The sequence below is a fragment of the Poecilia reticulata genome, chromosome 16, assembly GCF_904066995.2.
Source record: "Poecilia reticulata chromosome 16, P_reticulata-male-v2, whole genome shotgun sequence".
Classification (NCBI taxonomy): Eukaryota; Metazoa; Chordata; class Actinopteri; order Cyprinodontiformes; family Poeciliidae; genus Poecilia; species Poecilia reticulata.
The window spans coordinates 21,401,584-21,416,837 of record NC_088845.1 but is presented as its reverse complement, the minus strand read 5'-3'; the positions used below and the strand labels follow the sequence as shown (position 1 = coordinate 21,416,837).

Genomic DNA, 15,254 nt, shown 5'->3' with positions numbered 1-15,254 from the left:
TACTTGGAGTTATATTGTGTTGTTTAAGTGTTCCCTTTATTTTTTTGAGGAGGGTAGTTTCTTCTGGTGTAACAGTTTGGTATTGCAAAAAAAAAAAAAAAAAAAAGAGAGAGAGAAGTGATGCTATGATAAATGCTGACGCTGCCTTGTTGGAGATTATGACATCGACAGCACATACCCTATCACTTTGATCTTCAATTTTAAGCGAAGATTGTTATTCATTTACTTCCACATAGAAAACTTTAAAGGGAAAATAAAGATTTGATTGTAGTTTTTCCTTTATCTTACCATAAAAATTAACGACATATTTTTTGCTCCCTAGGGATTATTGAGACTGTCAGTTTTATGTGTGCTGCTGGACTACAGGGGTGAATCTTTGATTTTGATGTATTCACCCAAGTTTAAATAAACAGAGAGACAGAGATAATAATAATAATAATAATAATAATAATAATAATAATAATAATAATAATAATAATAATAATAATAATAACATTTATTATTATAATTTTAACACAAAGGAATGCTCGTTTTATTTGATTATCTTATGTCCGCTTTTTAACTTTTTATGATGAAAGAGATTTTAAATTGTTTGCTTTTTTTTAATTGTGATATTTGTAACTATTGTGTGTATTTTGGAGGGTCCTACTGGTGTATCAGTTTTCTGCTGAAATTTTACGAATTTCCCCACTGAAAAATATGTCTATTTATATTGGTTTTTATTTTGTGGCTCCCTCGCCTGTGGCATGCTTTTATTCTGAAAATCTCTCGGCCCGGATGTATTTGGTCCGGCGGAACTAGGTTGATTATGTCCAGTAGGAGGAGGTTTGTGTTCAACTTACAGAAGGTATTTGCCTGAATCCTGTCAACAAACTCACGGTGTCTGTTAGTGGTGTTTGATAAATGGACAGTTTTTGACAGAAGTATTTTTATGACAAGCAGACCGGTGAGATTTATTTGGTTCTTGTACTTAGTCATGAAATCTTCGCGGATATTTACGAAGGTCTACATGAAGTAGACGTTTTGGTTAGCTAGCAAGGTAGCGGCAATGCGCTAACACCAGCTGATATATTAACGACATGGCTCTTAGAGGCCCGATTTAATCGGGACTCAAAAGGAGTCTGTGAAGCTATTACCTTTAGATAAGTGCTTTTGTTGTGGCAAACAGAGGGTTGTCGTTGCTGCAGTGCTAACAATAGCTGCTCAGCTAGTGTCTTCGGCTTACTGGAGTTCGTGATAGGAGCTAAACGCTCCTCTCTTCAACACTGTGGTGAGCAAAGTCTAACCTTTTCCTTATCTGATGTGCCTGTGTGTTTATCGAGAGACGCAATTTCGTATTCTTGGTGTTTATCGTGGATAACTTATTCTGTCGCGATGCTGCAAATGTCAAATTACAGTTTGATCACAACAAAGAGACGTAGATGCCGTCTGAGCTCTGACCCCAGAAACTTGATTTCTGCTTCGTGGTGAGGCCATGGCTGCTGTCAACATCACCAGGGAGATCCTGCACAGGCAGATCAGGGTAAGCACACCAAACCCGAAACTCTTAAGGGTTTCTTTATATAAATCATCTGAAATAAACCTTATTGCTATTTCTTGCATATTAATGAGATGTTGCTTTATGTTTTTAGGACAGGAGAGCGCCGAGCTTCCAAAGGTCTTTTCATGTGACTGACCCCTTCATTAAGAGACTTGGACTGGAAACTGAGCTCCAGGTCTTCAACATCAAGCACTTTCTACAGTTTTATTTATTTTTTTTAGCTGAATTCGAGAAGAGAGTCATGGTTGAAAATTACAGCTGCATAATGTTAAAAAAAATCACAAATTGGTGGTATTATTGTTAAACATTTCAGTGACTATATTGATTGTAATAAATCTACCTTTCAGTTGTGCTTACAGTACATCCAACTTACCTTTACATTTTGAATCCTAGGTGTTAACATCTGTGTCATTATCTAATAATGCATATCATTTGCAATCAGTATTAAGACTGATTTACTTGAAGTCAGGGATGCTCGTGCTACGTATAAAAGAAAGCCATGAAATTTGCAGCTCAGTTTACTGAGTTTGTTCCTCATTCAGCCAGTGACATACATTGTTCTGCACAACTTCTGTTTGTGAAAAATTTCTTTTAGTGTTGAAAGGCATACAAACATATGTTAGGTCTTGCATATCGAAAGTACTACGCCAGCTGTGTGTTGGCGTCTCCCACATGCTGAGTTTTCATATTCTAGAGATGAGCGTGGAAACATGGATTCATCACCACTTCATTTTTTTTCTGATGTTGTGCAGTCTGTGGAGGAAACAGCAGTCAGGAAATACTCCATTCTCAACAGTCTTTGACATTATGCACCAATGATGTTACATTTACAACATATTGTTTAATGTATCTTTTCACAATCAATGTCACCTTCCTCTACAGGGCCATACTGGCTGTGTGAACTGCTTGGAATGGAACGAAAAAGGAGAGTAAGTCTTCAAGGCTTGAAAATGTATCAGTATCTTGGTATTTTTTTATATTTCTCACTGTCCCCTGCCTGCATGTAGGTGACCATTTTAGTCTCTTATCTACATTTGGAGAGATTTTACTTTATCCACTGACCGATGTATTAGGCCTGTATTTGCCTGTTTTTAAAATTCTGTACGAAGCCCAGTGATGCTTGTTCAGCGCTAAAACTGTGAAGCAAATAAGACTTCACTGTTGTGTCAGTCAAGCAACATCAGGCAGGCAAGGCAGAAAGGCAACAGTATTTATGCAATTTCTTTTGTTTGAATTTTTTTTCAATCATGAATTTTTCAATGAATGCAGCTTAACTTGGGTTTGTTGTTCTTTTGTACTCAGCCTGCTGGCTTCGGGCTCAGACGATCAACATGCCATCATCTGGGACCCATTCAGACACAAGAAGCTTACAACTATGCACACGGGTCATGCTGCAAATATATTTTCTGTCAAGGTAGTGATACGGTGGAATAACGGGAAGGTTTTAGATTAAACTATCGAGACAATGGGGCCGCAGACCTAAACTTTGACTTGGATTGTTGTCTTTGTAAAATACTTCGTTGTGTCCCGACCTTTAGTCTGCGTGTCCTTCTGTTTACAGTTCCTGCCTCACACTGGGGACAGGATCTTGGTAACGGGCGCAGCTGACACAAAGGTCCATGTCCATGACCTGACCGTGAAGGAAACCATCCACATGTTCTCTGATCACACCAACAGAGTGAAACGCATTGCCACAGCACCAATGTGGCCCAACACCTTCTGGAGTGCTGCAGAGGACGGCATCATCAGGTGAGAGCCCTGGTTTTAGTTATTTTTAGTCAGAAATTTGGTTTTAGGTTGTAGTTAATCATCCATGTCCTTCAGTCCATGAGTGCATCTGTTGTTTCATTTATTTGTCTCGTTTTATCTATTTACCCATTTCTCCATCTGTCCGTCTATCATTTTTCTTTCTAAAATCTTAAATTGTTAAATACATGGGCAGGAATTTCTAGTATTTGTGCTCAAAACTGAGAACTAAGTTCAAATTTGAGTTTGGAAAAAGTACAGAACCTGGACAGGAACATGTGTTGATTTACTAAAAAACAATAAAGTTTTTTAGTAAATCAACACATGTTCCTGTCCAGGTTCTGTACTTCGTCGTGTCCCGACCTTTAGTCTGATTTACTAAAGTTTTTTAGTAAATCAACCCATGTGAAACAGAAGTGGATCCTCAGATCTGTTTCAGTGAGCTCATAGACGAGCTTTCTTGGCATTGTAAACGCATCCGACCTGACGTCAGAGTTGACGATGTTTGAAAAAGATTTTTCTTTTACCCCCCCCAGGCAGTATGATCTGCGGGAGAACAGTAAACACTCTGAGGTTCTGATTGACCTGACGGAGTTCTGCGGTCAGCTGGCTGAAGCCAAGTGTCTCGCAGTCAATCCTCGGGACAACAACTACCTGGCAGTGGGAGCCAACGGGCCTTTTGTTCGTCTCTATGACATCAGGATGATTCACAACTACAGGTAAGTTGCTGCCGATGTTCTCCCAGATTTGAGACTTGTGTAGAACTGAAATAAAAGTTCAATTTGCTTCTTACTCAGGAAATCTTTGAGCCAGAACACATCAGCGGCTGTTCACACTTTCTGTGACAGGCAGAAGCCCATCCCTGATGGAGCCGGGCAGTACTATGTAGCAGGTGAGTGCAAGGCCAACTTGTCTCGTATCAAAATATTTGACTTGTAGATGCATCTCAATGAATTAGAAAATCATTTAAAAGGTATTTAATATAAATAATGAAATTCAAAAACCAAAGCTTGTGTATTCATTACATGTAGAGTGAAACATTTTAAACATTTATTTTGAGTTGAACACACTGCCTGTAGTGGAACATTGTTGCATTGTTGGAATGACGACATTCCCCTCTGTTCTCCAGGCCACCTGCCAGTGAAACTCAGAGATTACAACAACCGCCTGAGAGTCCTGGTGGCCACCTATGTTACCTTCAGCCCCGACGGCACAGAGCTGCTCGTTAACATGGGTGGGGAACAGGTGACGTCCCCCTCAACAAACACACAATCGCATCCTGTTTTCCGTTATTCCCTCACTGATTAATTTTTGCCCTTCCTCCAGGTCTATCTTTTTGACTTGACGTTTAAGCAGAGGCCGTATACCTTTGTGCTTCCAAAAATGTGCCAGTCAACAACAGGTAGTGCCTTGCATGCAGAGTAACGCCTCAGTTTGTCACGTAAAAAGGAGTTGATCTATCGAGAACGAGTCTTTGTAATTTCTGCTATTGTTGCCTTCAATTAGATGTCCAGAACGGAAAGACGACAAACGGGGTCTCTAATGGCATCCATTTGCCGCCCGGCCACATTCGCTTTACAGAAAGCAAAACACCGTCCAGGTAGGATTCAACTCTATCTGCTTCAATACCTGGGTTAGCTTTACAGAAGCTTTACCTCGTTCTTTTTTTGCCTCATTGTTCTAGTTTTACGGAGCTTCCTCCTCACTTGGAGAAAATAAAGCAACAGGCCAATAACGCATTTGCCCGCCAGCAGTGGACACAGGCCATCCAGCTATATAGCTTAGGCATTCACGAGGCCAGGGGCAATGCCATGCTGTACGGGAACCGGGCTGCAGCCTATATGAAGCGCAAATGGTTTGTGTTACATCATTATTACAAAAAAATACTACTATCTGTATGATTTTAAAGTAGCAATGTAACATTTATATTTGTGCATGTGACTTACAGGGATGGAGACCATTATGACGCCCTCAGGGATTGCGTGAAGGCTCTCGCTCTGAACCCGGGACATCTGAAAGCACATTTCAGGCTGGCACGGTGTCTGTTTGAGCTGAAGTATGTGGCCGAGGCTCTGGAGTGTTTGGACGATTTCAAAGGAAAGTTTCCTGAGCAAGCGCACAGCAGTGCCTGTGACGCCTTGGATAAAGACATCAAGGCTGCTCTTTACTCCAAGTCGGATTCAGGTGGGAAGATGGACACCTCTGGTTGGCTGATTTGTAACCTGTAGATATTTTCCTTTTTTTGTTTGTGACATTTAAGCTGCTGTAGCAATAATCTACACAGATTTACATTTATAGTAACCTGAAAAATAGTGAAACTGGCAGTGGTATACATAGCTTTAGCATTGTAATTATTTATTAGGAAATATCTCAAAGTAGTTAAAATATATAATGTTTTTGTCTTCACCTGCAGAAGATAAAAAGGGCAACAGCTCCATTCGTTTCCAGTCGTTCAGTCGGAAAGAGTCCATCCCTGAGGATGAGGTGGTGTTGAGGGAGCGCAGCTTTGACTACAAGCACAGATACTGTGGTCACTGCAACACCACCACCGACATCAAAGAGGCCAACTTCTTCGGGAGGTCGGTTCTCCACACCGTCATTCTGCTGTTGTCTCACTAGGGGGCAGTCTACAGCTGTGTTTACTGTCAGCTCTGATCTCGCCGTTTGTCTCTCTGCCCATTTTTTAATCATATAAAAAGATAAGTGTCAACAATGCAACAAAATATAAAATATTTATAAAATGTCTGTCCAGCTAAACTAATGGGAGTAAGTTTAGCTGATTTGAGTTTTGATTCAGTCTAGGTCATTTTCATTTTGTCTTCTAAAACAGTTTGATGGGCGCCGGTGTGCGACTCATCTGGTACTGCAGAGAATGGATCAGTAATTAGTTTTTAAATTTATTATTGATGATGGTCACGCCATGAAACATCCGTTATTCTGAAAAACCAGGATCCATTCATCTGTTTGTGTAGCTGGGTCGTTGTGCAAACCTCGCTATAGTGGTTGCTACTCCCACCGCCATGTTGGTCGCACTTCTGGTGCATTTCTGTAACCACTCCCAGAGATTTTGGAACAAGTAGCCGGTTCGCTGGATGACAGAGAATGTTGGGAGACCGCTGATGTGAAATGGTTCAGATCAGCGGCTGATTGATTGGGGTTCTGGTTGTGTTTCAGGCTCTGTACTCTGTGTTTAGGGTCATTATTTTGCTGCGTGCTTGAGACATTTTCTTCCTTTATTGCCCTATTTTAGCTCTGTCCATCTTCCCATTTCTGTTGCTGCAGAAGAAAGACATCGGAACAGATGCTGTTCCTTTGAACGCAGAAGTTTGCACGGTTTAGAGCATCCAACTAAATGGGACTGAATATAAATCTATATAGAGCTTTTCAGATTGTTATTGGCACAAAAGAAAAAAGTAAAAATACTTGACATTTCTCTTACTTTGTGTTGACCCGTCTCTTAAATACTTGATAGTTTTTGAGGTTATAAGTTTAAGAAAGTTTGGATGCTTGTGCAAGATGCTGTGTGTCTGTTATGTTCTCCTTTATGTAACCTTTCTCAGATGTCTTGTCAACAATCAGTCATTATTGTGTATTTGTAACACGGCCAGCAGAGACGGTGTGAACAGACTGAATGCCATAACAATTAACTAAATATTTCAAATGTACTATGACTTTAGAGCAGATGGCTAATTAGTCCTGAGCTTTCAGACATTTAAACGTTTACCCACAAGCGGCTGCACGTCCTAATGTGTCATGGCACGTTATGACTCAGCATTGATTAACCTCGTCCGGTTTGTCGTCGCGTTTTGTTGTTGAGCTGAGTAACCAAACGGATTGTGTCACTTCATTCTGAACCTCACATACCAGAATATCCTGCTCTGTTACCTTTCATAAAATTACTGGAAAAAATGTGCATTCTGCTAAAGTCGTTCAATTGGAAAAAGGACTGCACTGGTTTCCAAGTAAAAATTTACTTGGAAAACTTTTAAGATTAGCAACCTTCCCAAGAAGGCTCAACAAACAAGTCTAAGCGGTTTTATTTCCTCTCCAGCAAGGGCCAGTACATCGTGAGCGGCTCGGATGATGGCTCGTTTTTCATCTGGGAAAAGGAAACGACTAACCTGGTGAGGATCCTTCAGGGAGATGAGTCAATAGTCAACTGCCTGCAGCCGCACCCAGGTTACTGCTTCCTGGCCACTAGTGGTATTGACCCTGTGGTTCGATTATGGAACCCCAGACCAGAGGTAAACAAACTATTTATTTATCTTTTGAACACTATTGATAAGCGAGCTGGAAATGTGTAGAATTGGATGGGTTTGGTTAAGAATGAGATTTATTTATCTTCTAGATGCTGTGTTCTTTACAAAGTTAAAGTTTATTGGTTTTTAAGAGGGCAAACTTACATTATTATGCCATTATCAATATGTCACTTGAAAATGGCCACAAAGCAAAAACATTGTCGTCCAGCTTATGTTTTATCATGACGAGCCCGTTTTCTTTTCCGGCAGACCGACGGTGACAACGGGCGCGTGGTGGAGGACATGGAGGGAGCTGCTCAGGCGAATCAGCGGCGAATGAATGCCGATCCGTTAGAGGTAATGCTTCTGAACATGGGTTATCGCATCACAGGCCTGCGTGGCGTCGGCCCCGACGGTTCAGATGACGAGGACAGCTCGGAGGGGCCGGTGCAGTGCAGGACAAGCTAAACAGACCGCCGTCCGTTCTGTAGAACGGCTTCAGGAAGCAGACGACTCTCCCAGATTCCGTTTTAACACCTGACCCCCGCTTCCGGCTGCCGTGTCACCTATCTGCACTATGCATCGCCTTCCCTTCGTCCCACACCAGGACCGGTGGCACTTTTTGGGAGAGGAATTGACGAAAAGGCAGCAGCTCCCTTCTCATGCTTTCTAAGTACCAACAGCACCCGCTCCGCTGTGACGGCGGGTGGGGACGGCTTTTGAGGAGAGCGCCTTCCACGTCACTCCCCAGTTTCTCACAAGGAAGGAGGTGTGCAGCACTTATACCTTCTCAGGGTTTTGTCGGAGAGTCTCGCAACACAAGGCGGAAGCGGGGTGGATTCCATTGACCTATTTTCAGGTCACAGAACAGATCTGCCGTCTTCTCCACGGATGGAGCGAAGCGTCCCGGCGTCCCGCTCCAGACGGAAGAGCCGCAGCCGCACACACACCAGTCGCTGATGCTACTTTGGACTCGGATGGAGTTTGTGTTACAGGAAGTCATGGAACGAAGAGTAGCTCCTCACGTTGTGACGATTGTTGCTGAGATAAAATGTATTTATAGTTTGAACTGTCAGGAAAAACAAGAGTTTTCTTCTGCCAAAGTTTACCATCTGTGTTTTAAACAGCCAAGGATTAATGTTTAGGTTCTCTGTTTTATTCTGACCTAATTTGGTTCATTTTAGTTTAGAGCTTATAAAAATGTGTACAAAATGAGTAGATTGTTGACAAGGGAGTATTTGTAACACAAATAACTTTCTAACGTTTTTTGGGTTTTTTTCTCGATTTCACTCTATTTGCATATAAAATGAAATTTCAAACTTTTTTTTAGGAATAAGCAGATTTGTGTTATAACTTGGCTCAAATAGTCGTGACCATGGAGTTCCTGGCTGCATGGCTTCCCCGTTCGTCCACTGCTGCCGTCAGGTTTTCAGCTTGCATGAGGCTTCTCACGACGAAGCGGTGACGTTGATTAAAAAAATAAATAAAAATGCACAGCTACACCTCATCAGGAGTACAGCTCACTGAATTTCCTTTGACCCCAATTAAAATAACATGGCTTCCATGTGTTTTACTTTCATTTGCGCTTCTCAGTTTTTATTTTTCCTTTCTTCCAGGGGTTCCTGTAATGAGCTTTGATGAAATTAAATTAAAATAAGATTATTGACTTCTTTGTCTTATACATTTTTGTTCCGTTATTCCCACAAACATTTAACATTTGCACAAGTTGAAACAACAGTGCAGACAGAATACTATCTAGGTTAGGAAGATGTAGCCCACTGTCTCAAGCTGCTGTATGCTCATTCATCACCGTGTGCTTTTAGCCACGTTTCTGCTGACTATCGCATAACAAAATGTCCCAAAAACAGCAGAAATGAGAGGAGCCAGCTCCAAAGAATAGTGCCTCTAAAAAGGAACAGTTGGAAAAACTTCTTTAGTTGCTAATTTGAGTTATTTTGTGGTGCTATATTCTATGTTAAAATAGAGAATGTTTCAGGGGCCCACAGTCTTCTGGCAGTGTGCAGTATGTCTCTAGTAAAGTAGAATTGATTTAGGTTTCAACGTGCATGCTCAATTAACCACGCACTGACTGATGTTGTTCTGTCACTATTCCTATTAATCACACAGATTAAAGCATTTACACTAAACTATACACATACAGAATAGTAATAGTACCTGGTAGTAATACCTTTTGAACTCGTCACAGTTCAACCTTAAAACTGATGGTATTTTACTGAGACGTTCTGTGATACTCTAACACAAAGTATACAAGACCCTGTACTCTGATTGCCCAAAAATAAAACAAACTTGTGAAACCTTTAAAGGTTTGTTAGTGAACAATAGTAAACAGCATCATGATGGAGCTCCCTAGACCGGCCAGCGATAGGAATTTAGACCTTTTAGACAATGTTATTTCAAAAATAGTAATAATGGGAACTTATACTTAAAAGTATATTTTGGACATTAACACAATTGATCATTACACTTGATTTTGATATTGACTATAAAGCACTGTCAAAGTTCTGAATGTGTAGATTCATGAAGCTGGACGCCCATGAATATACCAATTTATGGGTATCAAGTTGAACAGGGCCCACTTTTCAGATTTTTATTTGCGCCGGGCGAGACAATCTTATTTTTCTTGTAATAAAAAACACATTGAGGTCTGAGTTTGTAACATAAACGTAGACGAGTTGAAGAAGTGTGAATACTTTTGCATGGCTCTGCATATGGGGCGGTCGGTCACTGAGCGCTTAGACGGTCAGTTGAGGTTTTTATGAATTTTTACACGATTTTAAATGAAGTTCAAACAAGACGCACGCGTCCTGATTATATGCCACAACAGCCTGCCATACCCTTCCGTTTCCACGCTGAGCTTGCGTCAGCGTCGTCTGGGTCTCCCTCTGGGATCTCAGGCTGTGATGGCGGAGGTGGACGACGCCGACATCATGGTGAACTTCCAGGGTGATTTCCTAAAAAGCGGCAGGAAAAGCTGTCGCTACCCGTACTGCATTGTCTGGACGCCCATTCCGATTTTATCGTAAGAAGCTAATAATTCCCAATCCTGCTTTTCTAGCGGTGAACGCTGACTGCTATTTTCCCCCCTCAACATCCGGTCAAAGCAGATTAGTCCTGGCCGTGTGCTTTTGCGTTCATTTGCACAGATGCATCAGATGCACAGCACAGATGGTGTTCTGTTGAACCTGAACTGATTCATTCTTTCAATCCATCCTGCAGGTGGGTGCTGCCCTTCATCGGTCACATGGGCATCTGCACCTCTTCAGGGGTCATACGAGACTTTGCGGGATCTTACTTCGTCTCGGTCAGTTACTCTTCTCTTCTGATTCTTTGGCTCATGTGACAAAACATCAGCTGTAATGACAACTAGCATGTAGACTGTAAAATTTTCTTGCATTTCTGTAGTTTAATTGAAAGTTTTGGCTGTTAGTGCATATAAAATATTACATTTCTCTTTCAGGAGGACAACATGGGGTTTGGTCGACCCACAAAGTAGGTGTGATAACTCAATTCTGGTATTTTTATAGTTTCAAAACGCTGATATTGAAATCAACACACCAATGACTTATGTTGTAGGTACTGGAGGCTCGATGTGGATAAAGTCTGTGGCAACGGTGCGGCAACGTGGGACCAAGCAGTGCACGATGCATCTGAGGAATACAAATGCAGGCCGGTACGACTGCATGCAATATATTTTAATAATCATAATTCATGCTGCTGCAGAATGATTCACGTCTTTTGTTTGTTTGTTTGTTTGTTTGTTTGTTTCGTTTCCTCCCCCTTGTGGCATTGAAGCACAACCTGTGCATGGATAACTGTCATTCCCACGTTGCCATGGCTTTAAACCTGATGCGGTATGACAACAGCTCATCCTGGAACATGGTGAACCTCTGTGTGCTGTCCTTCATTCATGGGAAGCATGTGAGGTAAACTGTTCACACTCACTTCAGCCTCCAGTCCTAGAACTGTAAACTTGTATCAGTATCACTTTGTTTTTGTCCCTGCAGGGAACTTTTCCCTTGCAATCAAGTGGAAAGCATAAAAAAATAAAATAAAATAAATGCACGCAGACGCAATCATGCTACGACATTTTCAAAAACATTAAAGAGAACTATTAAAGTTATTAATACATTTAAAAAAATATATTAAAATGAAAAGGCAATCGTTTGCTTCTTGATTCAGGCGGACTGACAGTAAAAATGTGTTGTCCTATATAACGACTCCTGCAGTCGTTGCAACAGGATATACAATATGGGACAGAGAAACGTAGCCCAGAGGAGAGACAGCGGAGGAAAACCCCTCGTCTGACTTGGAATCATTCTCCCAGACGTACTGGGATGTGTCACCAAGAACATCTAAAACCCTGCCAAGAACAAGTTGGGCACAGGTTAAAATTAGTCAATAATTTAGGAGGCAAACTGTGAGACTGGATTCAATTAAAAGCAGGAGAAAAAATATAAATACAGCAAGTGTGCGTGAAAACCAAGGTGTGTTTAAAATTATCTTAAGAAACATTAAGATTTTATTTTAAACACTTCTATCACATCTGTAGGAAATTGTAAGTAGACATTGGAAAAGCTTATCGATAAGCTTCTCAAAAGCTTTCATGATGATGTAAGTTAGAGCCGAATGTCTCCGTGTTTGCAAACTTTCAGCACAGATTGCTTGGCGAGTTTTCATAAAATCCGACTTATTTTCTCCAATGTCTCCAGGACATGTTGGATTGTAAATTACAGCGTCTTCCAAAAGCATAGCTGTTAAGGTTTTTACTCGTTTCTCATGTTGCAGCACAAGCTTCAACTTATTTGACTTGGACTCAGTGTGATACATTGGAAAGCAACCAACAATGTTGTATTAAGTCGAGGCAAAATGATAAAGAGTTCAAACTTAAAAAAAAAAAAAAGATTCTGAACAGCGTGTCAGGGTTTATATCCATTGTCTTTGAGCTCATACGTTACTGAACAAACTTTCTCTGCAATTGTAGCTGTATGTTTTGAAGGGTTTGTCTGTACGTGCTTCCTACATTTAGCCACTGAAATGTCCAATTTGCTTTCAAAGTTCTTTCTTTAACATTCTTTTAAAGGAACCGTTTCACATCCTTCAGAGAGGCGCCGCTTGTTTGTTCTCCTGTCTAAAAATATAAAAGGTGGCAGCAGTCACAGCTGTTGCACCACCATCATAGAGGGACTTTGTTATTTGATGTGCTTTTTGTATATATTGTTTGATGGAAATAAAAGACTCATATTTTTTCAGTTGCCCCGTTTGGCCTTCCAGCCCGTTAACCCTTTAACCCTCCATTTTACCAACAATCTGCATTTATTCCTTACATTTAAGACTTGTGAGTTCACTTGTAGTTATAGTTTTTTGCCTTCGTACCTAGAAGTAAGAACTTAACTTCCTGTTTGCTTTTTAATGATTGAGTTGAAGGAGTATGGGTTGATTGTGCCATAAACAACTTTTAGAAATTTTATGATCTCTCTCTTGACTATAACTAAAGTATAGGGGAAAAAAAGAGGATGTTACTTTGCCAGATCATACTAGTTCAAAATAAGCAGGTTGAATTAATTTTCTTTATTGACTCAAAATCACTTTTCCTTTTATTTCTTGTAGATAAAATCCTAACACCTTCTATGTTGAAAAAGCTGAGAGATTAGAAATAAAAAGTTACACAGAAGGATGAATAAAATGTGTGTGAATATGTGTAGCCCTGAACTTAAACATCAAACATAAGGCCTCTTGTCTTTAGACGCGTATACACCGTCTGGAAAAATGCCCCACTGCCGGAGTCCGGCTCCATTAAGAGACATATGGCACAGAGAACCCCCCCCCCCCCCCCCCCACCATTATTCTCTGCTGACCCACATAGAGAACAATACAGCCACAGTTTGTGCTGCCGCTTCCTACACACTCTCACAGCAGAGGAGTCTTGGGCAATTCATCATTGACGGCGGCGCTCCCCTCTGCGCTACCGCTGGAGGTCACCTCTCAGCTGGATGGTTTGGTGGGACGCAGGTCATGGAGCCTCTGGGGATTCAAATAGTTGTCCTTTAGAATCTACTAGAAGGGCATCTGTTGTAAGAGATGTTTGCAGGTGTTGTCTTTAACACACGGTCTCTCTTTCCCCTCAGCTGGGCAGCGGTCCTGAAGACCTGGCTCCCCTTCGTCATGCTCTGTGGGGTCCTCGCCACGTTCATCCTGACTCTGAACCTACAGTAATGCAGCGAGCGGCACCAGGAGAGGGCTTTAGTGATGCTGGTGCACACAGTCACTGACATGAGTGGTGTGTGTTTTGATGGGACGTTTGCAAAATTATCAAATGGAACGACTCGTTATGTTTAATTTAACAAGCTTACTTGTTGTTTTTAAAGGATTTGTATCATTGTTTTTGTAGCTTTACCTTATCATTTGTATCCAGTATTGCAGTTCCCAATAGCTGTATTAAATCACGTGTGCAATATCAAGAAATATATGAAACAACATAAAAGGGGGGGAGGGGAAGAAAGGCACAGTTTTGCTCAGTACGCAGCCAAAGGTTGCAGAAGAGTGATAATTTAAGCCCGAATTACCAAACTCTGGCATCAGCGCATTGCGCAATGTTCACCTAGTACAAAAGCAGCGATAGCAAAATTAGCAGCAAGAATTTGAGATCATAAAGTGAAGAAGTACATAGGAATTTATCCATTGAGCTGTGGGAAGTCAGGCGAAAATTTTCTCTACAGTAGTGAATGAAAGCTAGTGATAGAAACTGTAATTTGAAACTAACATTCTGGCAGCATTCAGACAAATGTCATTTCCACTTCGGTTCTGTGCAACATTGTTTCTTGGATGTGCACAGGCATCCATCCGCATGTTCCTCCAAACAGCTCACCAGAATAGTCTACTTTATCTTATCAACCCATACAGTGGTTGTGCACACCTCGCCTTTATCCATATAGTCAGCTTGTGTTTGCTATATCACCTTAATATAGTTGAGAAAACATTACTCTGAGGACAGCATCTGTCTGCAGTTATTTAGCTCCCAACGAAATGTTTATCCCTAAAAGTCACTTCAAATTATTACTAATGGATGGATGTGAAAATGCTGATCTATAACCAAGACTGCAGTCAAGCACTCTTGTGTAGAGACACGAGTGAAGTCAATATCACGAGCAAAATGCAGGGAAAACGTTTGGAGAGATTGGTCACAGATTAATCTGTGGACTTTAGCACAGATTTTGACAACAGATACATAAAAAAAACAATGACTAAGATCTAAAGATATAAAGGGCATTATATCTAAAACCAGTTATTATTATGACGAGCAATGGCCAATTAAAAAAAGAGTTTTTTTTTAACCTTTTTACCGGTTTTTTTACCTGATAAACTTTATGCTGACAAACAGCACCCAGAGTCGTCTGGGTTTTTCCCCCCTACTCAAGACATCTGTCTCTAAGCCTTGGCATGAACGGTGCTGTGTGCCCATCCCTGATCTCTGGGTTGAAATCAGATCCCCAATATTTCATAATCCTGGGCCAAACAGTGTTTCCAGTGGAGAGACTGTTTTTGGTTGAAATGTATCTTTTTATACTTGTTTACTTCCAACCGTCTTTACTACACAGATCATCTCTACAGCAAATGTGCTCACTCTGTCCTTTTTTGTGTGATGCCAATAAGAATTTACATATTCAATCAATATATTTCTGTTAATTTTTTAATGACGAAATCAGTCCTTG

The 15,254-nt window shown here is 40.9% G+C and overlaps 2 protein-coding genes across 2 annotated transcripts; both read left to right on the top strand.

The window, feature by feature from the left end:
* Window positions 1-784: 784 nt before the first annotated feature.
* Window positions 785-9,190, top strand: wdtc1 (WD and tetratricopeptide repeats 1). The gene is made up of 16 exons (XM_008432295.3): window positions 785-1,270; window positions 1,398-1,522; window positions 1,632-1,715; window positions 2,423-2,469; window positions 2,843-2,954; window positions 3,102-3,289; window positions 3,823-4,005; window positions 4,084-4,178; window positions 4,416-4,531; window positions 4,613-4,688; window positions 4,793-4,886; window positions 4,971-5,141; window positions 5,235-5,470; window positions 5,700-5,865; window positions 7,338-7,530; window positions 7,795-9,190. Exons 2-16 carry the CDS (start codon window positions 1,475-1,477, stop codon window positions 7,990-7,992), a joined length of 2,007 nt encoding a protein of 668 aa, XP_008430517.1. The 5' UTR covers window positions 785-1,270; window positions 1,398-1,474; the 3' UTR covers window positions 7,993-9,190.
* A 1,189-nt stretch (window positions 9,191-10,379) lies between these two features.
* On the top strand, window positions 10,380-15,214 carry LOC103478433 (transmembrane protein 222-like). The gene is made up of 6 exons (XM_008432298.3): window positions 10,380-10,564; window positions 10,762-10,846; window positions 11,003-11,034; window positions 11,119-11,215; window positions 11,338-11,468; window positions 13,671-15,214. Exons 1-6 carry the CDS (start codon window positions 10,446-10,448, stop codon window positions 13,756-13,758), a joined length of 552 nt encoding a protein of 183 aa, XP_008430520.2. The 5' UTR covers window positions 10,380-10,445; the 3' UTR covers window positions 13,759-15,214.
* Window positions 15,215-15,254: the final 40 nt, after the last annotated feature.

Bases quoted from the DNA above. Each gene is read 5' to 3' on its own strand.
- LOC103478433 (XM_008432298.3), top strand. From the start codon at position 10,446: ATGGCGGAGGTGGACGACGCCGACATCATGGTGAACTTCCAGGGTGAT. The intron at 10,847-11,002 runs GTCAGTTACTCT...TTTCTCTTTCAG, and splicing joins CGGGATCTTACTTCGTCTCG to GAGGACAACATGGGGTTTGG. The intron at 11,035-11,118 runs GTAGGTGTGATA...CTTATGTTGTAG, and splicing joins GGGTTTGGTCGACCCACAAA to GTACTGGAGGCTCGATGTGG.
- wdtc1 (XM_008432295.3), top strand. From the start codon at position 1,475: ATGGCTGCTGTCAACATCACCAGGGAGATCCTGCACAGGCAGATCAGG. The intron at 4,006-4,083 runs GTAAGTTGCTGC...CTTCTTACTCAG, and splicing joins AGGATGATTCACAACTACAG to GAAATCTTTGAGCCAGAACA. The intron at 5,471-5,699 runs GTGGGAAGATGG...CTTCACCTGCAG, and splicing joins TTACTCCAAGTCGGATTCAG to AAGATAAAAAGGGCAACAGC.